This window comes from Kryptolebias marmoratus, linkage group LG2 (assembly GCF_001649575.2).
Source record: "Kryptolebias marmoratus isolate JLee-2015 linkage group LG2, ASM164957v2, whole genome shotgun sequence".
Taxonomy (NCBI): Eukaryota; Metazoa; Chordata; class Actinopteri; order Cyprinodontiformes; family Rivulidae; genus Kryptolebias; species Kryptolebias marmoratus.
Window position 1 is genome coordinate 30,315,441 of NC_051431.1, and position 27,404 is coordinate 30,342,844.

General features: G+C 35.7%; 1 protein-coding gene across 1 annotated transcript; it reads left to right on the forward strand.

Annotated features, from left to right (window-relative positions):
* Positions 1 to 65: 65 nt before the first annotated feature.
* On the forward strand, positions 66 to 27,404 carry LOC108251462 (alpha-2-macroglobulin-like protein 1; the record flags this gene model as incomplete). Its single annotated transcript, XM_037980909.1, is given in 35 exon segments — positions 66 to 163; positions 264 to 444; positions 888 to 1,044; positions 2,179 to 2,231; positions 3,052 to 3,069; positions 3,743 to 3,917; positions 4,003 to 4,087; positions 4,177 to 4,324; positions 5,000 to 5,117; positions 5,231 to 5,340; positions 5,427 to 5,588; positions 6,042 to 6,263; positions 7,467 to 7,527; positions 7,673 to 7,818; positions 8,650 to 8,799; positions 9,565 to 9,711; positions 9,819 to 9,900; positions 9,990 to 10,158; positions 11,848 to 12,073; positions 14,283 to 14,409; positions 14,564 to 14,685; positions 16,149 to 16,200; positions 16,607 to 16,690; positions 16,798 to 16,974; positions 17,287 to 17,362; positions 18,263 to 18,419; positions 18,566 to 18,640; positions 23,507 to 23,669; positions 23,762 to 23,946; positions 24,907 to 25,119; positions 25,380 to 25,498; positions 26,328 to 26,418; positions 26,518 to 26,586; positions 26,666 to 26,771; positions 26,915 to 27,404. Coding segments are annotated over 35 exon segments (4,814 nt in total), but the record flags the coding sequence as incomplete, so codon positions are not given.

The following is a 27,404-nucleotide window of genomic DNA, read 5'->3' on the forward strand; positions in this document are numbered from 1 at the left end:
TGGAGTTTCTGTTATGTGCAGCCTATTTAATAGAGACTGTTTCTGAGGAACAGTCACAGTCAGCCATGGGTCATCTCTGGATTCAGATGTGGACACTATGTGCCTTCCTGTATGGGATGTATGTGGGCGGAGCAGCGTCTTCTGAAGATCATACCTGTCCAGTGTAAGTTTAAGTGTTCATGTTTGGGTGGAAAATGTTCAGCTGTTCTACAACATTATGTTGGTTTGTTAGGACCACTGAGGGAGCATCTGTGTGTTTTCAGGCATTATCTGGTGAGCCTTCCTGCAGTTCTTGAAGCTGGGTCTAAGGCTGTGTTTTGTGTGAGCCTCTCTCAGCCCAGCCACCATGTGACCCTGACTGTCACTCTGAAGGCCGAGGAAAGCGACAAGGTTCTGCTGAGGAAAGGAACCAGCATTGGGTTTCATAAATGCTACCTGTTTATGGTCAGTACCTGTTTTCTCATAGTTAACAGAAAGCAGACGAAACTTTCTGTGAAAATGCAGTGTGAATGCTGAGTGCTGAATGACTGCTGAAATTTGCTAAAGAATCTGTAAGTATTACAGCTAAAAGGAATAGAGCACTAGCTATAAGCTAAAAGTAGCTAAAGGCTAGCTCAAAGTTAAAAGGAGCAGAAAGCTAAGAGCAAAATTTTAAAATAGCACAGTGTATGCCAAATAGTAAGATTACCAAAAATTTACAGAAAAGTAAAAAAACAACACAATTATCTGAGCAGTTCAGCAAATACACAAATATGCCTTTCATAACTTGAGTCATGTTTTATAAAAACATAAAATAATGCTTTTAAATACAACATGACTCTGATTTTTCTTCTGATAAAGTCTAATGTCTTTCTTCTCTGTTGTCTGTAAAACATCCCTTTGTACAGGTTCCTTTGGTCCCAAAAGACGAGGTGCAGAAATTTAAGGTGGAAGTGATAAGTCACGGATTTTACTCCAGAGAAGTCAAAAAAGTTCTGATCAAAGTTTTGAACCCGAGAACCTTCATCCAAACAGATAAACCAATCTACAACCCTGGACAGACAGGTAACTATGAGCTGATGATCAGGGATGATTGAAGGGAGCAGTGAAAAGCTCCACCTAATGTAGTGATTAAAAAAGTGTCTGAAATTAAAAGCCTAGCATGCCCTCAGGAAATCAATCGTCCACCATGTTTTAAAGTTTTAAACTAAAATCATCAACAAAGTTGTGGCCAATAGTGTGAGATCTCACGTGATCTGTTAGCGCTGTAAGTATGTCATCTGTCACTCTGAACTACTACCACATCAAACTTAGCTCAATGTCTGTAAAATTGACTGAGCCATTTTTGTATTCAACTGATTAGTTGCAGTGGCCATCTTGAATTTGGTTAACTCCAAATGTTAATGCAATGTAGATGTACAGCAATGATAGCAAACTGAGAGCTTCACTAAAATCCATCCAGTAGTTCATTAGATATGCACACAAGCAGTGTTGACTCTAACAGTTCATGGAAAAGTTTTAGGCAAATATATTGTAGATTGTGCAGAGCTTGTAGTGTGTGTTGTGAATGACTTTCAGCTATAACCACACCAAATTTAGCTCAATATCTTTAAAATGAACTAAGTTATAACCATTTTTGTGTCCCCTAAGGTCAGTTGGCAGTGGCAGCCATCTTGACTTAGATTGACTCTAAAAGTTAGAGAGTCATAGATGTATACTTAATGATTACTTTCTAAGAGTTTCATTAAAATGTGTCCATTGGTTCATGCAATATTTTGCTGATGGGACGAATTAACTAAACACGCCGACACACGCACAGAGAAAAAAACATTATTGCTTTTTACAAAAATGAACATTAAAAAGCCAGTATTCTTTTTTAGCTAATATTTGCAGTGTAATAGACATTTTAAATAAGACTATAGAAATTTGTGTTAGGTTCTTTATAAAATTGAAACAATGACTTGTATGTTAAGCATTATTTTGGAAAATGTTTGTATTGGACAAAATATGGTTGAGTGTCTGGATACAGCTCTTGCTGTGAGATATTGTGAAAATATAGTAAAGCTGATTTTTACTTGAAGAAAACACTTATTTAAGCCAAACAAAAGAGGATGGCACAGGAAAAAGAATATAGATATCTCACAGCAGTAAACTGTCAAAACAAAAAACTTCATGTAATGTTTTTTTTTTTTTTCTTAGTGCAATTCAGGGTGGTCACACTCAACTCAAAGTTGAAACCTGCCGATGGCTTGGTGAGCATTTCAACTTGTTCCCCTGTTTTTGCTACTTCTTCATGATCAATATGACTTTGCAGCGGTTTGGATTTTACTGCTGAAAACTCGCTTCCAAATCAAGGGCCCTTTTCTAGGCAGACCTGTCACTTTGCAAAACTGTTGCAACAAAAAAACTGTTCACATAATAAAGGCATAGCATGCCTTGAAGGAATGGATCACAACCACCCCCTTTCATCCCACAGCTTTAGACTAAAATCATTTTATGATGAGTGATGACAACATTTAGCTGCTTTGGTCTAACCTTTCAATGATTTTATGTGCGATATTGTGAGAGTTTGCATTAGCTCTGAGAGAATGGGTTGAGGATGAGTCTCACCTACTACAAAATGAAAGTTTAGCTCAACATCTTTAAAAATGACTGAGTTATAACCTTTATTGTGCTAGCTAAGGTTGATTAGCTGTGGTGGCCATATTGAATTCGATTAACTCCACTCACATTAAAATACACACTCACACAGACACGAGCAAGAAGAAGAAGACAGAAGACACTGCTTCACCTTCAGTGGAGGACAAAAACATCAGTTCAATTCAGTTTTTTTATATAGTGCCAGGTCACAACAAAAGTCATCTCAGGGAACATTCACATACATTATAAAGAGCCAGTTATTAAAAGTTAAATCAAACAGTGAATGTACAAAACTTTATAAATAATCTTTAAAAACTGATCTAATTGACAGAGTCTGTTTTAAATGATTAAAACCTTGAAGGAAATCTGAGTTGTTCATGTAAAATACCACAAAGCTTCTTCAACTTTGTCTTTTCTCTCCTTTATTTCCAGTACACGATTAAAATCAAGGTAAGAACATTTCCACAAACCATTTGTATGTTTTATTCATTTTAGTTTGTTCTAAGCTCTGTGTAAAAATGAACAACACTGTGTGAACACAATAGATTTTTTATTCACAGTGACACATTAGGACTTCCAGAGTTTACAGGAAATATGCAGCACGTACAAACACCATATTTTGTTTGTTTGTTTTTAAATGAGCTTCTTTAGGTACGAATATAATTAATTAAACGTGAAATCCTAACGATTATAGTGAAAAATGAAATCAAAGTGTAACAGTTTTGTGCTGACTTTGAGATCTTTGTGCAAACATAATTTTGTCTGCACCAACTCCTCTGATTGAGTTGTGACTAGTTAAGAATATCAGTGCACAACCACTGAAGAAGCCTAATTGCTATATGCTTGTTATTCTTTGGTTTTGATGAAAATGTTTTTTTTTCATTTTTGCTATTCACAATGACGTTTTGTTGAAACAAGTGAGAATACCCCGCCCTTTTTGAAGCTCTACGGCTCAGACATACCTCACATCATTCAAAGTTTAAACAGGTCACAGAACGTTGAATTTACAGAATGTCTGAAATGACATTTTGATACTTTTTACAGTTTTTACAAAAGTCACAGATTAGGTTTTATGATTTTTGAAGATATTACTGAGTATCTCACACACTAACTTACTTATCTTATGGAACAGGATCCTCACAATAACAAGATTGGAGCGTGGGCAAATGAAACATCGAGCAGCAGAATATTACAGCTGTCTTACTCTTTAAACTCTGAGGCCCTTGAAGGATTCTACCGAATTGTTGTGCAACAAGGTGGAGAAATCTTTTATCACAGCTTCAAGGTGCAAAAGTATGGTAAGTTAGATCAATTCTTTTTTAAACCTTCTTCTTTGTCTCTTTGTGATCACATATAAATGATAATGTGCATGTGTTTTTTCAGATTTGCCTAAATTTGACATCCATGTAACTATAAGTAAAGAAGTTAGTGTTGGACAAAATTCATTTGAGGTTAAAGCATGTGGAATGTAAGTAAAAGTTATTGACAAAAGACAGATTGTGATTTGTACACATTTGAGTTGGGTTTTGTTTTAATGAGTGAATGACCTTTTTTTAGGTACAAACATGGAAAGCCTGTGAAAGGAGATATTAAAGTGAGGGTCTGCCGCCCTCTGAAAAACTATCAGTCCTGTACACCTGCGCTCATCCAGAAAAACTCTAAGGAAATCAGCTTGACTTCTCTATGCAAGACAAAACAAAAAGAGGTAGTTTCTATGGTCACTGTCTCATCTCTGTGCAGAAACAGTATTCAGGTAGATGACAACAATATGTCACACAGAATGTATGCAGCTAATTACATGTTTTAATCAGTTTTAAGTACACAGCACTATATTACAACAGAAGTTATCTCAGTCCACTGAACAAATAACAGTTCAGCTTAAATCCAAAATATACAGAACACATACAGACTAAATCTATATACATCTGTTCAGTTCTTCAGATCATTTACTCAACCAAAGTTTATTTCATACGTTAAATTAAAGATATAGCATTCCTAAAAAGAATGCATATCGCCTCCTGCCTTTCAAGCCAGAGTTTTATACTAAAATGATCTTGCAGGAAAAAAGAATGGAGATTAGCCATTTTGGTCAAACCTTGTAGGTGACATTATGTGCGATCTTAGGTGATATTATGCGATATTGTGAGTATGTGTGAGTATCTATGATGGATGAGCTACTACCACACCAAATTTTAGCTTAGTTTCTATAAAACTAGCTGAGTTATAGCCATTTTTGTGTTTTTGAAGTTGTGGCTGTGGTGGCCATCTTAAATTGGGTTGACTGCAAAAGGTAATCAGTTGTGGACAGGTACTCAATGATTATGTTTTGAGAGTTTCATGTATTTCTTTATGCTTGTGTTTTTTATATTGTTCATTAAAGGCAGACAACAAAGGCTGTGCCACGTTCACCTTTAAGATGTCATCCTTCACCAGAATTGACTCAAAGGCTTTGTTGGATGTACTGGATGTCAGTGCCACAGTGGATGACAAGTTGTCATGTAAGCTTTTGTTGTTGTTTTAATATATCCATACCTGTAATAGACGGGGCACTGTTATACTGGGGAACTGTTTGAGTTACATGTTGTAATACGAAGACCTCTTTTATACTCAGGTGTTTCACACACACAGTGGGAGAGAATGAAGATAACATATCTCATAGGAAGACTGTCTTTTGTTGAAATCCCTAAGACTTACACCCATGGCACAGAACTGGTTGGAAAAGTAAGCGTGTCATGTTGAGCTGTGGCAAAAACAAGACATTTCAAGTCACATGCATTCTTATTGAATCTGTATTGTGTTTTTAACAGGTTAAAGCAGTTGATTACGATGGCAAGCCTGTTCCTCAGTTATCTCTGTACCTGTTATGTGGTGAAAGGGGGTATGAGGTACAAGCTGTCACAACTAATGAGGATGGCGTTGCCGACTTTTCCATTAATACACACAAATTAAGAGGCGATGTCCTTGTCCGTGTAAGTAAAAAATGGTAGCCCTAAAACAAGTGTTTTAACATTTGTCAAAATGTTAAATCGGTTTTCTGTTATTATGCTGAAATTATCCAACATGATATTATGCAAAAGTGTATTGAAGTGTTCTTTTAGATCATATATCACAACATCATTTAGTTTTCCTTTCTCAAGTTTTTTGCAAACTTTTTCTGCATCTTTGTGCTATTTTTAACCATTCATATATATATATATATATATATATATATATATATATATATATCCAGATCACACAAATTTTTAAATTTTTATTAATGCTATGGCTATGGCCAAGTTCTGCTTGTTTTAACTTTTACAATTAAATTTTAGCTTCTTTAACACAGTTCAGCAGTAATTCAGCTCAGCATTCTCACTGAACTTTTTGCCAATATGCCATTTTCATTAGTTTGTTTTATTTTTCATTTTTTGTGTAAATAATAGGTGAGTCACACACCAAAACTGGAGCGCCGTGAAATGAAAAAGATTGCTTTCTATGAGCCTGCAAAGTTCAGAGTGTATGCATCTGGTCTTGGTCGTTTATCAGCCGGATTCCTGAGGATACTTCCATATACTAGTCCACTTCGCTGCGGAGAACAAGAAGAAATCACCATTGAGTATAGTTTAAGACAGCAGACCAACAATCCTGTGCAAATAGTATTTCTGGTGAGTTGTTTCCAGCTTTGTTCCAAGAGAGAATGAACAGTGGAAAAGATGTTTTCCAAACTACTGAAATACCAGTGACTACTAAATGACTCTGATAGGAATGTTACCCTGAGAATTCTGCAAGGAACATGCTTTCTTTAGAAAGTAACAAACAACTCATCATAAGTGGGTGAAACTTTTTCACTAAATAACAGTAAAGACAATCATCAAGGCTTTATTTCAATAAACTATATGAGAAATAGAAACTCCAGTGTAAACAATGGGGTTACTATGTAAGGTATTGACACGTATGACTTGTTTGATACCTTTGGTGTCATTGGCCAGACTTATTTATTTCTTTAATTTAGATACTTTCACTTTATTCATTTAGCTCAGGTTCACAACAGAATCCTTCTCAACACTATATAGAGAAGGAAAGTTCAGTTTAATTCCAAGCCAATACAGTCCAACTAAATGCAATAAAATAAAATTATAATTCCGTTAAAATAAATACTGTGTGACTAAATCAAAATATAACCCGATTCAGTCAGGTTTGTCCTAAGTTAGGGGTGTGAAACTCCAGGCCTCAAGGGCCGCTGTCCTGGGAGTTTTAGGTTTTTCTGCTCCAACACACCTGATTCAAATGGTTTAATCACCTCCTCACCAAATCATCAGGTTCTCCAGTAGAATATTTACAAGTCATTTATTTAACTGAGGTGTTTTAAAGCAAGAATGTGTTTAAAACAGGCAGGAGAGCGGCCCTCGAAGAGTTTGACACGTGTCCTCAGCAAATCCAAAATCATAAAATCCAGTTATAATTCCAATTCAGTGTATTCTAATTTTGCATATTAGCCATCAGCTTTCAAGTAGGCTGGTCAGTTTGCTTAATTTTGTAAAACATGCTGTAATACTAGTTTTGATGTTTATCATAAGGGTGAGAGCTTAGTAATTTTGAAGGTGGTACTCATATGAAAAATGTTGAAAACCACTGATCCATCTTCTTATTGGTATTTATGGGATACTTTTAGCTTCAGTGAATCCAGAGTTTGTAGTTAGATAAAAACTTTAACAAATCAAGTAAGCCCATCTATAAAACTATAAAGGCATATTTTAAAAAACTATTATATTGTGAGAAAATGAACCCCCCCCCCACACACACACACAAAGAAAAAATCAAATATCATGCTACAGCTTTCAATAACTGTAATCTTTCAAACTCCTTAGATTTTAAGCAGAGGAGTCATCATTTCCCAGGGACATAAAGACTTTCATCTCACCTCTCCAGGTTTGTAAAAACTGCGTTTGACTCTGACATCATATGGTTACATTAACTTTTATTGGTTTTACTGAAACTTAAAGGTATGGATGGATGATGACTGTTGAAAAATATTTGCTATTCAATACAATTGATGATTTGCTTCCTGTTTCAGTGAATAATGGACAATTCTTCATCACAATAAGAGTGAAACCAGACTTCACACCATATATACAGGTTGTAGCATATGTCGTTCTCAGATGTGACAAAGTGCTCGCCCACAGTGCTAAGTTTCCCACCGAGAAATGCTTCAAAAATCCGGTTAGTTGAAGTTACTCTAAATGTGATGTACAAACCTTCCAGTGCCTACTTATTTGTGTTCATTGTAAAGCATGTCAGTTTTTGGCAACCTTGACAAAGTTAATTGGTAGCACTATATTATACAGCCTGGTACGTACTGATTACGTACCTGGTATTTACTTATTACATACCAGGTACTTACCCTGTGAGTTCAAAGGTAAATGTCACTTCATATTACAGCCTGGTCCCTGTAGGTCCTAGGTACATACCTGACACTTACCAGGTACATACTTGATAAATACTAGATCTGTAGTTTATAAGTACAAGGTATGTATCAGGTAAGGACCAAGTTTGTACCCTGTAACTACCACGTACATACCAGTACATATTAGGTAAGGACCCTGTAAGTACTAAGTACGTACCCTGTAAGTACTGGGTAAATACCAGGTATGTACATGGTAAGAGTATCCTGTAAGTATAAGGTAACAGGTCACTTTGTAATATAGCTTGATCACCATAGGTATTAGGTATGTATCTTGTAAGTGCCATGTATGTACAATGTTCGTACTCCATAGGTAACAGATACCAGGTACGAAGTCTTTACATATCAGGTTAAGTACCCTGTAAGTACCAGGTGGTATGTACCAGGTACATTCTGGGTACATATTGGGTTGTATTGTGTACTGCTACAAGTTAATTTTAACTTAACGGGGTTAAATGATAATGTTAATGCTTAGTTCAGTTGCAACTTTAACATTACCATATAAAATGGTTGATCATAGGTTCTCATTTGTGTTACACTGGCAACTACTCAGGGTACGTCTTCTCTGATGTGTTTTCTATGCATTTCAGGCAAATGCAAAGTTTTCACCATCTCCAGCTTTGCCTGGAGGGGAGACCAAACTGTGTGTGAAGGCTGAACCTATTTCTCTATGTGGAGTGAGTCTTGTTGAACTGAATGTCCTCAAGAGGTCTTCAGGAAAGATTCTGGATGCAGATAAGGTGAGTTTTAAGGCCAGTGACAAACAAACATATGCACAACATTAGCTTCAAGAACCTCACCATTATTACTGCCTACTGGTGAAAAGCATAGATGGACTATAATGTTTTGCCCGAGTCTGTATGATCGTATTTCTGTCTGTCAGCAAAATATCTTATACAATAGACAGATTTTAATGAAACTTTGGGAAAGTAAAACCTGTAAACTGGTTAACTTTTGGAGTTTGTCCAATTCAAGATGGTATCCACAGCTAATTGACCTTAGCCAACACAAAATGGTTTTAACTCAGTCAGTTTACAGCTACTGAGCTAAAATTTGATGTGGTATACTTAACACACATTCTGAGCCTGACATCTGGCACTATCACATGAGATTGCACTAACATTGTTGTCAAGGTTTAACCAAAACAGGTACATTCTCAACATAGCTCATTTCTCAACATAAAATGATTTTACTCTGGCACGAAAAAAAAAGTTCTTAAGGTTTTTGTGTTCAGTTGGCTGTGGCAGACATCTTGAATCATGTTGATGTTAAAATGTAATCACTTGTAGATGCACATCTAGTGATTACTTTCTGCAAGTTTTCATTAAATCTGTCCAGTGCTTCATGAGAGGCAAAAACATTATCGCCCATTTTTTTCTTTCAGCATTGGGTGATGCAAAATGCTTTATAAACATCTCTTAAGAATGCATGTTTTGAGATAAAAGAGCAATGTTTTAGCTCATTTTGCCTAGCTGTCACAACTTACCAATTTTTTTTTCCTGCAGATATTAGATTTGCTGCCTTTCAAGAAAACAAACTCTATCCCATCAGAGCTTGAAGATCCCCTTGAGTGCATGCATGTGAGACCAAAGAGACATGCTGCTTTAGCTGTAACAAATCAAGAAAGAAATGATGCCTATGCAGTTTTTGAGGTATGCATAATATATTCCCTAAAGTCCAAATTAGGGTTGTTTTGATAGTCCTGCTGTTGTGCCAGTACTGAACCTTTTTGTTGTTTTTGCATGTTTGCTTTACCAAGAATGCAGGAATGCAGCTGATTACAAACTTGGAAATCCAAAATCCCACTTGCCTCAGGATGAATGGAAAAAGATACCAACAAGGTTTTTAGTCCCGTTTTTTTTTTTTTTTTTTTTTCAAATATCACAGACTGAAACACAATTATTGTCTTTAACTTTACTCATTTTTTTAGCTTTCTGGTTGAGAAAAAACAAACAGAAGAAGCAAGAGAAAAAAATACTGGATTTAGATGATATTCCCGATCCTGGAAGAATCCCATATACATGTTTTGATGAGGAACGTCTTGAACCGGTACACACACTTTCTACAGAGACTTGGATATTTGAGCTGGTGGAAGTTGGGTGAGTTTTTCTATCAAATGAATGTGATGATTTTGAAATGTGAACATTTTTATGCAGTTGGTTTGATAACCTATTTTATATCTCTATACATAAACGGTATTAAAATATATATATATATATATATATATATATATATATATTCCAAAATTTTAATAAGAAAACATATTTTTTTAGTTTTACAGTTTTGTGTATCAAGACATAACAAAAATAATCTGTTCTTTATCAGGTTCCAAAATTTTTCAAATCAAACTTTAAATGTACAAAAACCCATGACAGATTTCATCATGTCATTTTTTATTCAACAAAAAGAAGCCAAAATGTAAAAGCTATTTGTTGAAAAACTAAGTCTTTGCTGCATCCACAATATTTAAGAGGGAAAGTAGTAGCCAGGAGCTGTTTATCAAATGTATGTCCAATGTGCCTGACATAACAAGTTGTGAGAGCTTCAGTAATAAACTTTTCATTTTAATCTTTTGTTAATATGCATCTCAGTAATCCAGTCACACACAGTACTTTATAGTCAGTAATACTGGTGTTAGTAGAGGTTTGTTTGGCATCACAGAAAACAGATAAATCCATTGTTATTGCCTTGTGTTGCCAAGAGTAGTTAGCCTTGGCACAGCACAACTGTTAGCAAATCCTACTGATTTTCCAAGATGCAACTGGAACACGGTAAAGTCAGGTTTAATGTTGTTCCCAGAACTTGTGGTGATTTGGCTTTTTTCTGGGTTTTGTTTTTGTTTTATTTTGATTTTAGTTCTTTGGTTTTTGTTTTGTTTCTTTTGTGTTATTTGGTTGTACTTTTCGTTTTTGTCTCATATTTATGTTCATTTTCACTCTCCCCCAGTCATTCACTTCTCTGTCAGACACGCCCATCTTCACCTGTCCCGACTCAGCAATCATTCCACCTGTTCCCACTCACCTTGTTATCCCCAGTCTTTAAAACCCGGTCATTTCTCTCCATGCCTCGCTGGTCCATTGTCTAAGGTTTGTTTGATGTTTGTTGTTAGTTTGATGTTTCCTTGCTTGTTGCTGCTTTGCTCCGTGTTCCTGTCCTCAGAGTTCTGTTCTGTTTATGTCTTTATTTTAGTTCTTGTCTGTTCGCTGCCACGTCAGCTTTTTGGTTTTCGTTTGTTTCTTTAGTTTAATAAATTAGTTTCTATTTTTTACAATGAGTCAGCGCTCTGGGTTTGCCTCCGTCTTCACCACCTTTCCTGACAGAACTGAGTTCCAACTTCTGAGGTAAGTGAAACGCAGCATCCTTGCTGTTAAAGGAGGTTCTAAAACTGCTGGATTAGTTTGGACTTAGTTCTTCAGACACATCTTTTTCATTTTAGCTTAATTTTTGTTCACTAAATACTGACATGATGGGATCTGTGGTGTGTTTTTGTACACCTGAGGCTAGATTTGAATAATTTTTAAACCTGGTAAAGACCTGAACATTTTCATTAGGTCCTGATACGTAAAACCCTAGACTTGAAAAAGGGTGGACATTTTTCTCCATGCCTGTAAATAAACAAATCTGCTGAATTAGTGATTACAGATAAAAATGTGTTAATGGTGTAACAAATTCTTGTAAAATTATTTTAGATCTAGTCATGTACTTACAGTGTTTCTGTTTGATTAGTCTGAGTTGTGTCAGAACATTGTACCCTCTGCATGACACAGTGTGTGTATTTGCTGTTCCAGAGAGCATGGGAAAACCTGTGTGTCCTACACTGTCCCAGAGACCATGAATACCTGGGAAACAGAGATTTACTGTTTGTCCCCTCACTCTTTCGGTTTGGCTCCTCGCATATTATTAAGTGTCTTCCGGCCATTTTCGCTTGATTTCACCCTGACCAGCACTCTCGTGCTGGGGGAGAGTCTTATACTGAAGGCAAAAGTCATCAACCACCTGCAGACCTGCATCAAGGTAATGGATGACTTTATTTGAGCATAGAAACATGCTAATATTGAAATTCGTAACATTGGTTACTTTATATTTTGTAAACAAACCTATATTATATTAGTGTGTGTATATACAAAAAGGTTTTCCTATAGTACTTTGTATACTTCGCCTAACAAATCTGGCTTTACTTTAGACAAAAATTGTTAAACGCAACTTCTCTCCTTGCAATGTCAGAGGTTCTTCTAGTCATTAAACCCATTTCTGTTTTTTAACTGAACAAGAAAACAGTGACACCTGCCATTAAATAGTGATAATTTATTGTTTGTTTGTAGTGATTATTCCACCATTACCACTACTGAATATTTATTGCTTGACGCCAAGGGCAAAGCAGCAATAATGTGATTTAAATGTCTGTATGAGTGTGTTTTTATTTTTTGTCGCTGGATCATCTACAACTGATTTAATTTTTGGGCCCAACCCAATTTAGGACGGCCACCACAGCCAGCTGACCTTAGAAAGCACAAAAATGACTATAATTCATTCAAATTTTCAGATATTGTGCTAAAATTTGATGTGGTAGTAGCTGAAAGTCATTCACAACACTATGAGCATGACATCTCATGATTGCATGAGATTGTGCATAATGTTCAAAGTTTTCAAAGTTTGACCAAAATGGCTGCAACTCTTTTCACATCATAAAATGTTCTTAGTTCAAAACTGGTGTGAAAGGTGGCGGGTGATATGTGCATTTCTGGGTATTACAATTCCCACAGTCCAAAAATATGCATGTTAGGTTAACTGGATATTCTAAATTGACCTTAGAAATGTGTTTGTTTGTACTTGCATGGTTGTTTGTCTTGTGTGTCACTGCGTCGGCCCTGCTGAAGTATTCCACCTCTCGTCTGTTGACTCTTGGAGTTAAGCACCAGCTCCCTGAGATCATAAAAAGGATTGAGCAGGCACAGATAGTAAATGAATTAGTAACTTTTATGCAGAAGTGTCCTTGAACAAGATCCTGTACATCCACTGTCCACCTATACTCTTATCGGTCTAGTGAGAATATATTTTAAAAAAAGTGCTACATATAGTGTGTGTGTGTGTGCATAAAAAAAAATATATATATATATATATATATATATATATATATATATATATATATATATATATATATATAATAAAAATATGCCCACACTGTATGAATGAGTAAATAAGATGCTCTGTAAAGAACATGGAGAGGTCAAAAAAGTGCTTTATAAGTTGTGGAATATTTACTGAATGACTTAATTTCAGTAAATGAGGGGCAGGGTAATAATAAGAAAACTTGTATGCAACAAAACCCAAAGTAAATTTGCCACAGTAATGAACTATAAACATGATCAGGCTAAGAAGAAAATTAAAAACAAGGATCTAGCAATGAGTATGAGAAACTTGAAAGTTAGCATCCTGAGGAAATTAAATAACACCAAGTGATGACAAACAACAAGGGAAACCAGGAGTGACACTAGCTAAACTAATGGGAATAAACAAAACTTAAACAGTTATGAAGTTAAGCCAGGAGAAGAACTAAAACAAAACAAAATCCTAACAAAACAAATTTTGTATTCATTAAAGGAATGCATGTCACCCACCACCTTGCATGCCAAATTTTTAAATAACTAGTTAGCACTCAGAGTATGTGATAGGAAAAACTCTTGGCTTCCACCACACCAAATTTTAGCTCATCTTGAATTGGATTGACTCAAAAAATTAATCAGTTGTAAATCTACAGCCAATGATTACTTTCTGAGAGTTTCATTAAAATTAGTCCAGTGGTTTGGACAAATAAACACAAACACAAGTTTGTATTTCTATCCTTATTAGAATCATGTATTGACTTCCATTAATTTCTGTAGCCTAAACCTAATCTAAACTCAATGCACACCTTAGCCCTAACGACAACCCAAAAATGGCATTCCACTATATTAGGACCAGTCTTTGGTCCCCAAAAAAGACTTCTCGCATGCACACCTACTTTTTCAGGAGCAGTAAAGGTCCTAAAACCAAAAAATGTCCCAAAACGGTCATAAAAACTAGTACACACACTAGGTCCCAATTTTCATGGTTGTGGATGATAACAATGAAGTTTGATTTAAAGAACTTAATGTCACCCTATAATCAAAATGTAGATAGGCTTTTATTTGTAGCAGTGTTTTTGCAGAGCTTTGATAACTGTAATCTTGTTTCTTATGTACAGGTCAAAGTGACTCCATCTGCCTCCTCAGACTTCATCCTTACTACCCAGGCTAATGACCAGTTTACCTTTTGCCTTTGTGCTGGCAAGCACAAGAAAATCCGCTGGATTTTCACTCCCTCAGTCATTGGTGAGTGTCAGACTTTTTGTAACTGGTAGAGGGAAGGAATAGCTGTGTAATCTTCTTCACAATCACCATTTCATCTTCACATCAGTACAGAAGGCTTTCATGCTTGGAGAATTTACAAGAGCTGAAAAAGTGACTTGTTGCTGATCTTTTCTAGGGGATGTGAATGTGGTTCTGACTGCTGAGGCTGTGCCTTCACAGACTCCTTGTTGCGATCAACAGGTGTACGTGCCAGAAAAAGGTCACATCGTTGTGGTAAAACGATCCCTTACAGTAAAGGTCGGTGCCAAAACAAGATGAACGAATTTACCTCTTAGGTGTTTTGAAATATAATGGTGTGGACAGTTTTCCACACTTTAGATACAGCTTTATTCTTTATTTCTATTTATGCACACCTTCAATGCAGACCTGCTACTTTTTGTTTTCAATGCTTGCAGTATAAAACATGGTCTCACTTTTTTGGGGTAGGCATTTGGTCTAATCACAGCTAATGGAAATGGCCCTGGTCAAATCATGGAGCCTGTGATCACCAAAAGCTACTGACTAGCTAATGCATAGTTGTAAAAAACAAACAAACACTTATATACCTTGAATTTCTTTCTGTGCTCTGCCCGGTTCTTGATCACACTACCTCCCTTTCGTTAGCCTCAATGACTGAATTTTAACCATGGTGATCAACTCACAACTATAAATTACCATTAGCATCTAACTGATCGGAGGTGTGCATATAAGTGTACAAGAAAGCATGATCTGTGATTACAATTGAACTCCTCATAGCTCTCAAAGCTTGCAAGACAAACTTCTTCACAATCTGTTTCCTCAGTTTAGTAAACCATATGCATAGATTCACATTAACATTGGTGTTCTGAGTGCAGCAGGTGTTGTGGACAGGGAAACGGAGGGAAACATGCCAGAAGTAAGGCGAGGATTTAGGGATTGTTAACAAATCACAAAATCATGCTATAATACTTATTAATATCAATATCAAATATCTTTTCATGTAAGTCAAGCTTAACCTATATTTACAAACCAAACATTGATATCTCCTTTTAATATTGAAAGTTCAATTAGAAAGTGTTCCTAAACACTCATCCAGTCCAGAATATAACTTGCTTTGTTTAAAAGTAAACTGTAGTATATTTTCTGCTATTCAGCATTTGACAGGAGGTGATGTTTGCAAATCAGTGGTTAGAAGTTAGTGACCCTGGAAATAAGAATTTAATAATAAGAAGCTTTTTTAATGTTACTGAACCCAAATGATGGCGTATTGCTTGCTCTTCAACAGTATGACATCTGTTAGCAAATCTGTCTACACAGTTTAACTAAACTGAGAGACATATTCAGAAACAGACGGTTTAATAAACTGTTGGGACATATTCCTATCACCTCAAATTTCTCAACCTTTACTTTTAACTTGATCCCAAGGGGGTTCCATAGAGATGTCAGCCATTGTCCTTACAATCCTTTAATCCCTGCTTCATTTTTCTGACATCTCTGCCAGCAGGACTTCAGTGATTTTTCTCCACATATGTCACACATTTTATGACAGTACTACATACTGTAAGCCTTTGTCACACTGCAAGAGTTTTTTTTTCTCATCAGCATCACACAGTAATACATTCATCAAAATATTTACACATGCATTTCACTGAAAGGGTGGTCCTTGCATGTAAGAGTTTTTTTACTAATAAAGTTAACACTGAAGCTCACTGTAAATATTCTCTTACAAATCTCTCCGTTAGGCCGTGGGAATTGAGATAATAAAGACACAAAGTTGGCTGTTCTGCCCAAAAGGTCAGTATGGTTAATGTATTTTCATGCATTTTTTATAAAGAAGACCTAATTGTCAGAAGCTAGTTGGGGTGTTGTTCACTGCATGTTAGAACAGGTTGTCAGTTCACTTTTAATTATACTTCAGGACATTTATCATATTTGATCAAGCTCTTTTTAAAAATGGTAATTTTTAGACATTTCAGGTCATTTTGTGACTTTACATTGCCACAGTTCTTTTAATCCAATGAAAGTAACATTCCTTGAAGGAATGCATATTGTCTGCTGTCTTGCATTACCAAGTTTTAAACATAAAATTCATGGGATCAGTTAGCACTCAAAGTTGGTGTTGGGAATGACTGTCAGCTACTACCGTGTGTGTTTTCTATGTGTGCTTCTGTGCTTATGGGGACTTTTATTGTGTGTGCAGGACACCATTTGAGAAAGAGATCTTTTATACAAATCCCTTCTAATGTGATTGGTGGATGTCTCAAGGCCAAAGTCTCAGTTTCAGGTAAATTAATACATTTTTTGAACTGACTTGATTAAACTAAATAATCAATCAATAATTTTTTTGTTTAGTCGCAGGATCAGCTTTAGTAAGTGTCTGTCTTTGCGCAGGTGACATCTTCAGCCAGCGCCTGAAGTACCTGGGTCAACTGCTGCAACTGCCGTACGGATGTGGGGAGCAAAACATAGCTTTAATGGCAATGAATACCGACATCCTCCATTACTTACAGAATGCACATCTTCTTTCGGAAGAAACCAGAAAAAAGGGGTCCTACCTCTTGACAAATGGCAAGTCCCACTCAGTTTTAAAATGCAGAACAAATGTTTTAAGTTTAGGGCCTTAACACTGCTACTGAAACAGTGCAGGTCTGGTATACTACTATAGTTATAGGGGAAACTTCAAGGCCTCAAGGTATGTTTATAGTCATAACGTCTGCTATCTGTTTGGTCAGTCTTTTGTTGTATCTTATTTCTTCTTTCTGCGCAGCCAGCAGGGCACCCACAGATTAAATTTAATAAGCTAATTAACAAAGCAAGCTAAAAAATAATCTTTATAAATAAGTGCAGTGTATGTTATTATTGGTTTCTGTTTTTGTACAGGCTACCAGAGACAGCTTATCTACAAGGATAAAAAAGGTGCATTCAGCACTTTTGGGTCAGGACCAGGAAATACTTGGTAAGAACTTTCTTGATCAATCAAACAAACACAACCGCCTTGTGCGCAGTTCATGATAGCATATTGTTTACCTAAAAGGCAAAACTTTGTCAGTGATAGCTGTGAGATGGTACAGGTCACATTATCTTAATGCACTGTGGTTCAACAGTCAAAATAATTTTAATCATTGTTATCAATGTTGTGAGTTGAATAATCTCAGTCTAAGGAAACAAACTGTGAACTATTAAGACTGGAAGTATTGTTTCTGGGGGCCCTGTGATGAACATGGCACATTTTCTGTAATACTGATTTTTCAGGAACACTGATGTAGTCATAATGTATATTTTTTTTCCTCAAAAGTAAACAATCAGCTCCTTTTGACCTGTTAGTTTCCTCATTTTATGAAGTCTTGCTCTTATTTGTAATACTATAGATACTATAGTGATACAAATAAATATTTCAGAATACACTTTTTGGCATGGCTATCATTCATGGTTTTTGACTTGAGACTTTCTGAACTAAGTATTTTGTTGGCGATGTGTCAAAATATCTGGCAGGAACAATAATTAGTCGTTTGGCAGATATTAGGCAACACTTTCAGCATGACTGTTCTCACAGCTGCCCTGTTACAGTAGTGGAAGATCAGCTATAAAACCAATAGACTTTGTGAACATTAGGGTTAGCACATTAAACAAAACTTGAAATCTATTAAAACCAAACCACTTGATAATGTGACCCTGCACTTGGTTAACATGCTTGTGCTTTTCTGGCCTGTGCACTTTAAACAACTGCTATTTATTTATACTGTTGTTGAAATCCAGTCGCTGCTTCCTTTGTTTGTGTAAATCAGCTTGTACAGTTCTGTATATTTGACATCCATGTTTATCAGAGAAATGTCTAACTTTGTTTTCTTTTCTTTAGGCTCACTGCCTTTGGGATGATAACGTTTTATAAAGCGCAGGCTTTCATCTACATTGATCCAAGGATCATTGAGGAGTCTAGGAAGTGGCTGGAATGCCAACAGCTTAAAAATGGTTGTTTCAAAGTGTCAGGAAAACTCTTTAATGACAAAATAAGGGTAAGGTGAAAACTTTCTTAGAGTTTGTGCAATATAGTAAACACAATATTACAATTTGCAATATGTGTCTAAGCATTGATCAAACTCACAAATAGTCCCTGAATAATGGCAGACACACTGATAATGAAGCTTGTTTTCCCGTATAGGGTGGGGTGCCTGACGAATTGACACTTACTGCTTATGTCACTGCTGCCTTCTTGGAGATGGAAACGCCTACAAATGTAAGTAAATATAAATTAGGGTGATAATGTACAAGTAATGAAGCATCCCTTTTACTATTCCATTAAAAGGTTTGTCCTGTATCTCATTGCTGAGCTTTGAAATAGAACATGCAAATTATGGGTTAAAATTTGTCTTAACCGGGAGTTTTGTGTTATTACTTTTACACAATATAGACAAAATAATAAAAAAAAAACAACGCATAAAAAATGGCAGTCGTTTTTTTTTTTTTTAGCAAAACAGAAGAGAAAACCCAGCCCTCTTTGAAGCTCTACATCCCAGACATATTTTACAGTAGAAACCCCAAATAGCAAAATATGAGAGTCAACGTTGAAATATGGTTAGGCAGAAATATTGAATCCATGTTGAAGCCTTACATTTAAATTATACAAAAAGTGGTTGGTGACTTACATGTTGAATCAATGTTAGGTTTTCAACTATAACTGATACTATATCCATATTGATTCAACCATCATCTAAATTTAGATCTACATGCACATTTTAGTTTATTTTACATCAAATCAACGTTAGGAATCAATATGATTCAACCATCATCTAAATGGTAATCTGCATGTACATTTGTGTTGATTTTATATTGAATCAAAGGTAAGGAATCAATATTGATTTATGTACATTTGACCTTATAATTTTCAACTTTTCTAAAGCCATTTACTATGTGAAGCCCATTAGAAAAGTTGAGTTTTTCTTTATTTAGTACTGGTGTTAAACACACAATGTTGCCAGACAATGGGTATTATGATGTTCAAAATTATCTTCATTAACATATTTCCAAAAATTCTAAAAATGACGACAACGCATTAATATTAATTTTTATTTAGGAAAACAGTCATAGGTCAAGACAGCCAGCAACTTGTCCCTGAGCAACAGGTGTGGGTGATTTGGCAACAAATATCATTTGTGATAACAGCTCGACGCCATATGCCTTTTCAGAGATTAAAATAACCAGATAAGGCAATTGATAGCACACAGTTCAATGTCAGAGGTCTGAAAGTGTCACCATGACTTTGAGAGATCTCTACAATCTTTAAATTTCTTTCTTTCAAGAGGGTGGGGGTCATACTGCCACTGTTATCAATGACCAGTTAACCAGGGGAAGGTGTCCACAGTACCAACATCGCCAAACTTACTGCAAAAGTGCTCAGAGTAGAATTAAATTCCAGGGGACAGTCCGAAGCAGGTGGCAAACAAGTCAGCAGCAAACTGAGGCCCAGTCCCAATACTCACACTTGCACCCTCGTTCCACCTTCGTGTCCTTCAAATGCACGTTCATACTGAAGGGTTTGAGTGCATAGTGTGTCCCAATTCTCTAGAGTGGTCTTCAGCCCCATTACCGCCACCTACTGAAATGGGGTGTGGTTCAAAATGTTCATTATCAATAATCATATTTTGTTTAAAATTTAAATACTTTTACTTTCTGAGTCTCCCTGTAATATGTTTTAATTTAAATGTTTCTTTATTTTCCCTAAATTTCTCCAACATTAACCTTCTCTCTATCTCATATCTTCTACATACTGAAATTACATGTTCTATTGTTTCAAATTCTCCACAAAATTGACATTTTCCAGTATCATGTTTACTTATTGTAAATAGTGTATATTTGAGTCCAGTGTGATCAAATCTCAATCTTGTTAATAATTTATCTTCTCTTTTGTATCTCCTTCCTGTTATCTCTCAAACTCTATTGAATCTTATAAAACCATCTTCCTTTCTTCCCTTCATTCCATTTTTTCTGCCACTTTCCCTTTAGTTGTTTAATTATGCTTCCCTCGGATTTACTTGTGGTTACACTAAAGTTGGTTCCTCCTGTCGTTGCCATTTTTGCTACTCTATCCACTATTTAATTTCCCTCAACCCCAATATGTGTTGGTACCCAATAAAATATAACTTCTAATCCTATCATTTGAATTCTGAACAATAATTGCTGTATATCTAATAAAATATCTAGTCGGCTTTCTGAATGACTGTATTTTAACTGGTTAGTGCTAAGCTAGAATCTGAACATATTATTGTTCTTAATGGTTTTATATCGTCTATCCACTGAACTGCTAATAATATTGCTCCACTGCTTATAGTGACTTGTAGAGGTTTTTGAGATGACATAGTATGCATAAACAGTTAGTAATAATATTTACAGACAAGTAAGAAAATGTATAGAGAAAAATCACAACCCACTGTCCTCAACATGTGGTGCCTAATTGAAAACATGATAAAGCCCCGCCCAATGACAAATGCTCTCACCTGGTGGTGGGGGGGGGTGGACAGCATACGTTGATTCAACATTGATTAGAAGTTGGCATTTCAATCATTAGAATTCAACCACAAAACAACATTGATTCAATGACATGTTTCCAACGTTGATTAATTGGCTAGAACTGGATGATTGTTTGATGGTTCATCCACCATCAGTCGTCAACCTTAACCAAAAATCAACCTTTTTGACCATAATTCATCATTGAATTAACATCTTTTGCTATCTGGTACATCATGTAAAGTTTTAATGGGTTGCAGAAAGTTGGGATTTTACATCTCTGAACTGGCATTTTGATAACTTTCTCCATTTTTATACAATCACAGTTTAAGTTTCATGACTTTTGGAGATTTTTCTTTTTTCATTTAATGTTCAACTGACAGTTAATGACACCAACTTCTGAATTGTCAAAACATTTTAAAATCTTTGCAAACAAACTCTTTACTTCAACAACTGTTTTTTTTATATGTGCAAATTATACATAAAATTTAGTCATTTTTGTCTTCTTTTACCCAGTGTGTCTCTCACTGCAATAGACCTTAAGCTTTTATCTCAAATCCCCCCAGAGTGCAAAGGTCACACCCAAGCTTCCACATGTTCAGTTATAGTTGAGCCCAAAATATATTCTTCAAAAGTGAAAGGTCTTTTTAACTTGTCATATCCCCTACATAAAATGATGTAGAAACATAAAAAATCATACCTGTAACTATTATTCTTCTGCTGCTCATGATTCAACAATTTGTAAGATTTGACCAAGAGTTTTTGCACAGCAACTGTTTGTTTGAGGCTTATTTTTCAGTTTCTGTTTGCATCTTTTACATTGTCTGTCAGGGAGTGACAGACACGGGTGTTGTTACCATGGTGACCCCAATAAGCCACTGATAGCAGCTCTAACATTTTAAGATCCACACCAAGAAAAAAGCAATGAAAACATTTATTAGCATTTTTAATGTATTCTTTACTTTATTTAATTTATTTTTATCCATCTATTTTTTTTTTCTTCTCACCACCCCAAAGTTTTTAAATACAGGCCTCTATCAAATGATTGATACTTTATTATAAGGTAACACCTAGAATATATAACAAATTCATAAAAATAAAACTTATTTGGGCGATTTACTGTAAAACTCAAACTCAGTGCTGCTAATTCAAAGCTTAGAGCAACAAAACCACCTGAAAACACAAATTTTTGGGGATTACATCCCCTTTGTCTGGTGATATGCTACAAAGCTTTGCTGATGTGCCTTCAAGCACAAGAACACATTACACTTCTGGTATTTCCATCTTGGCGCAAAAGTTATACCACCCCCATTTGTCCATGTACAAATTATTACAAGTCCTAATTCATTAAACAGGTTTTATTACCCTCAGGGATTTGAAAGTATTGTCCATAAGAAGACTTGTCCATAAGACTTTTTTTGAAGTGACTGTTCTTTTTTCTTTTTGTAGTTTGTATCAATGATCTGTAATAATTATGAAAAATTAGCCTTTTGTTTTATTTGTCGAGGTGCATCATTTATCTGTTGGAACTGTTTAAAAATTATCAGGAGTTTTTCTCCACAGTTTGTTCAAAATGATAATAACTTCCTGTAATAACCCATACACCTACATCACAGTTGAGAAAATGACAGTTACCCAAAAGTTAAACAACTTTCTAAATTTCAAATGTTTAGCCATAGTAGTCTAATTTATGAATAATTTACTTTACTCTATTTATGGTTCAAACAAAAATAGGTCACTTCATTATCAGTGAATAACTAGACAGAGGACTAGAAGCCTGAAGTTGAAGCCATCATGGATTAGCATCCCCTACTAGGCTGGCTGCAACACAATTTTTAATTCCCACTCCTCCAATGAAACAAGTGGGACATTTGCCCCACTAAAAGATTAAAATATACTTCAGATACTTTTCTTGAACTACTGATTTTTGTTGAATCACATAACTCCTACCTTGCTGCTGTAAGTCCAAATATGCATTATTTAAAAATGTTCAGTTTCAATTAGTTATTTGAGGCTTTAAGAAAAGTGTTATGTTACACTGTGATTGACATCCTATCAGAGAGTTGGGAGAGTGTGTAGGCGAGACATTCATATAGAAAGTAAAGCTCTAACTGTGGAGTACGCAGCCTCTGGCTCCAAAAATATAACATGTGCTGTGTCAGCACCCAAACAAATCTGACATTTTGGCTTCAACTTTGAACAACAGGGGGAAGAGGAAACACGTTGTTGATCTTAAATAATGCTAGTTTAAACCTCTGGAGCTCAAAGAAATAAAATAATTTGCTGTTATTATAAAATGCTATTCTGTTAGCATACAAATATGTGGTTTATGTCAGGTAAAATATTAATACTTACTCACACAAACTGCTTGAAGAACTGTCCTAGATGCAATAAAAGTTTCTTTTTTTTCTGAAACTGAGACATTGTAAAATAATAATAATATTTTCCTTCCCTCATTCAGTTCTTTCAAGAGAGGTTTGAAATTTCTCAAATGTAAAAACTGAATTCCAAGAAGCTGATCTGCTGTGTTTGAAATAATAACATTTGTGATTTCCTTCAGTGATAAACTCATTGTGTTATTTTTTTTAACCTGTTAAAGAATCATGTGGTGCAGAAGAGTCTGTACTGCCTGAGGGAATCTGTCAATGACTTCAGCAACATCTACACTACAGCTCTGCTGGCATATGTCTATACCTTGCTAGGAGATACAGAGACACGTACTACACTTCTAGTCCACCTTGACTCAGTCGCAAAAAGAGAAGGTAAGTCATCCTCTCAAAGTAAATCATTTAGAAGTCATTACTACAACTGTACCTTACATTGTTTTTACTGTTTGTTGATGGATATTTTTTAGGAGATCTCCTCTACTGGTGTCCAACAGCAGAAAACTCATCACCTTTGTGTGTGGAGACGACCGCATATGTAATGCTGGCCAAACTCAGTTCCACCCTCTCTGCTAGTGACCTGACATGTGCCTCAAGCATTGTTAGGTGGCTTATTAGACAACAGAACTACCATGGAGGCTTTGTCTCTACTCAGGTACTTCACAGCCTCAAAAGCTGCATGCTGCACCCAAGCTTTAAGTTATTTAATTTGCATATGATAGGTTAAAATATGATGCTGACAGTGTAGCCTTTTGTGACTCTTAAGAATGGCTTCCCAGTTTAAATTGATGGCAGGTCACCTATTTAGAATAAAAACTCATTTTGGATCATTTATCCAAGAGAAATGTTTTTTGTGAGTAAGAAGATGAAAAGTTGTACAGATGTGCATTTTAAATGCATTACCAGTAATAGGTTGAACACATCCGGCCATTCATTTAGAATAAGCAGGTATGTCCAAATCTTTAATAGAATAATGTTTAATAAGTCTAGTTTAGATTTGTTAGAACAGTAATACCATGAAATATAAGAATCCACAAGTACATTTTTGGCAGCATGATGGTTTAGTGGTTAAGCACTGTTGCCTCACAGCAAAAAGGTCCTGATACCTATAATGTTAGGTATCAATTTGCTTTCCAATATTCTAAAAACTTCTCAGTGAGCAACCAAAACATAGAGACAGAATTAGTCAGTCCATGATGGCAGTTAAACTACAATGTCATAACTCTATCTTGTGCTCTACTGGCACTGCTGGTGGTTTTCTTGGCATTGTTAAAATAGTTATAGTTATAATAGTTAAAATAAACTTACATTTAATCTTTTACTGTGTACGTGTGACTTCATACACAGTCTAACTAGTTTCAGCAATAGGCGTTTAGCACTTTTAAGCTTCTTCAGTGAGCTTTTAACTTACTTACCATCTAAAACTAGAGTTTTCCAGCCCATGAGAGAAGACAACTCTTCTGAAAACTGAGCAATATGTTCTAAAACTGATGCCTGCTGAAGATCCTCAACATGACGTCCTATTTCTGAAAGCATTCTGTGTAAAAGCACAAGTACATGTTCCTATTGCTGTACATTTGTATAATTTGTATTGCCTGTTGTTTGTGTTGTTTAGGACTCTGCAGTAGCTCTTAAAGCTCTGGCTCTGTATGCCACTCTGGTGCCCAGTCCAGAGGGTTCAAGCTTGGTAACAGTTTCATCTCCCAGTGACCACCTGTTATTTCACGTGAATTCAGAGAACAAACAGGTCTACCAAGAAATGATGCTGCAAGACTTGAAAGGAAAGTACTGGCTAAAGGCAGAGGGCTATGCATGTACTTCAGTACAGGTCAGTGACAGCAACCATGCGACATTTACTAATATAATGGATAACCTCTGACTCTTTAAAATATTAGAAAATGTTGAGGAAAAGGGTTTACAAGTTTATTTCAGTGTATATTTTAACTTTTCTTATTTTACATTTTTATGCATATAATGATGCTACAGTTATTAAGTGTAAGAGATCTGGTAACCATACAAAGTATTTTTCATTAAACTAATATTTGTTTATTTTTAAAAAAAGTTCTAATTTTTATACTTGTTTGACAGGTTTCTCTTCACTACAACATCCCAGTTCTCTCTGTTCAAAGCCTTTTTAGTGTGGAAGTCGAGCTAGTGTTCCATAAGCATTGTCACAGACCCCTAGTCACGCTGATACTGAAGTCCTTGTAAGTAATCAACAAGCAAGTAACTAATGCAAACAGCAAACAAAAAAAAATCATATAGATTTTATATTGTCATTTATTACTAGGATGGCAAAGTTGAATTATAGCTATGGCTCATTTAGGCCATTTGATTGAACCACTGTTCTTGTCTTAGTATGCAAACATTAATAAGGATTTTATTTATTGACCAAAGTATGTCAGACTTCATTATTATAGATGCTGTCCTTATCATTTTGTCAGTACTGAGGTTTTCTCTGGTTAGCTCATCCCATCACAGACTGAAACAGCTTACCAACAATTTAGCTTGACCCTAACATTCCACTAAAACAAATCTGAACTGTATAGCTTGGTTGTTTGAAATTCTCTATTTAATTCTTGCTTTTTCCTGCACGTGTAGGAAAAAATTGACAACTAGGTACTTCAAATAGGCATTTTTATCCCGCTTTTCATAAAATTGATTTGGAATGACTTTAGTCAGACTAAATTTGGTCTTAGTTGGACTATTACAATTTTTTTTTTTCAAACTACATACAAACATACTGTCATGTCTTTAGCCAAAGATAGGAAACTTACAGTAATCATACCAGTCTCTACGCTTACTGAGTTTTTGGACAGTTATCTTCAAGAACAAATGTGTATATTAAAATTTTCTTCTTTTTAGAAAGGGGTGGGGCGGGGGTTTGCATTTGAAATAACTTTTAAACTTTTAGTGGCCCAACACTGAAACCTGAACTCCAAGGTTGGCAGCCCTGATTACTCCAGGGAACCAGCATGAAGATGGACTGTGCTTAAAACAAGCAAGTAACAGCACATTTTTACTGTCTCATTAAAGATACAAAGGAGACAGCAGCTGTACAAACATGGTGATCCTTGATATTTTAATACCTTCGGGATATGGTCCTGTCCCAGAGTCTTTGTGGAACGTGAGTAAATAGTGTCTTTAGTCTTAATGGAAATGTTGCAAGAATTTTTCTATTTCTAAGAGAGAGATGATAATTTTGCTGAATATCTTTTTCTTGCAGCTCAACAATGGTGTGCTGGTGAAAAATGTTGAATACAAGGATGGTCATGTTATTTTATATTTATGGGAGGTGAGATGAACTCACAATAATGATGCTTTTCAAAATGGCTATGAATTGTTTCATGTGAGCTTTGTTTTGTTATGTTCAGCTACATAAAGACATACCTGTCTACCATGAGTTACAACTGGTTCTTGAGGATGTGGTACTGCACCTGAAGCCATCTACAGTCATCATCTATGATTACTACAATCCAAGTAAATCTCTATAAACAGTACAGTCCTGCTAACTTTTTATTTGTACTGATGTTCAAAAAATCAACAGATAACTGAATTGTGACCTAATTGGAACTAAATGTGCTAAACAACTTCTCTGCTTTCTTTTTTTCCTTTTTTTTCAGGTGACCAGGGTGTGACAGAATACCTTGCATGTCATTCCAACTGTACAAAGAATTGCCATGTTACAAAACAAATTTATCCACTTTCTCATAAGATATTGAACATGAACAAAAGGTTATATAGTCGTTTGGGCCACCATCGTAACTACCACAAACGGCACCATTACCGCCATAAGCAGCATAGCCACTATAACCCTAACCAACATTACAAACATGACCATGACAAGAACAAACATCAACACAACCTGGACCACCACCATGAACACGACCACAATTATGACGTCCATCACAACGATCACTATGACCACTACGACGATGATCACCACCACAACTACGATGAGCAACACCAATATCACCATGATCACTATGACAACAAACATGACCACCACATCAAACACAAGCATCATCACGATTACCAACACCAGCATGTACATCAACATGACCACCATGACCATCACAACCACAAACATGATGATCATGACCACCACAAACA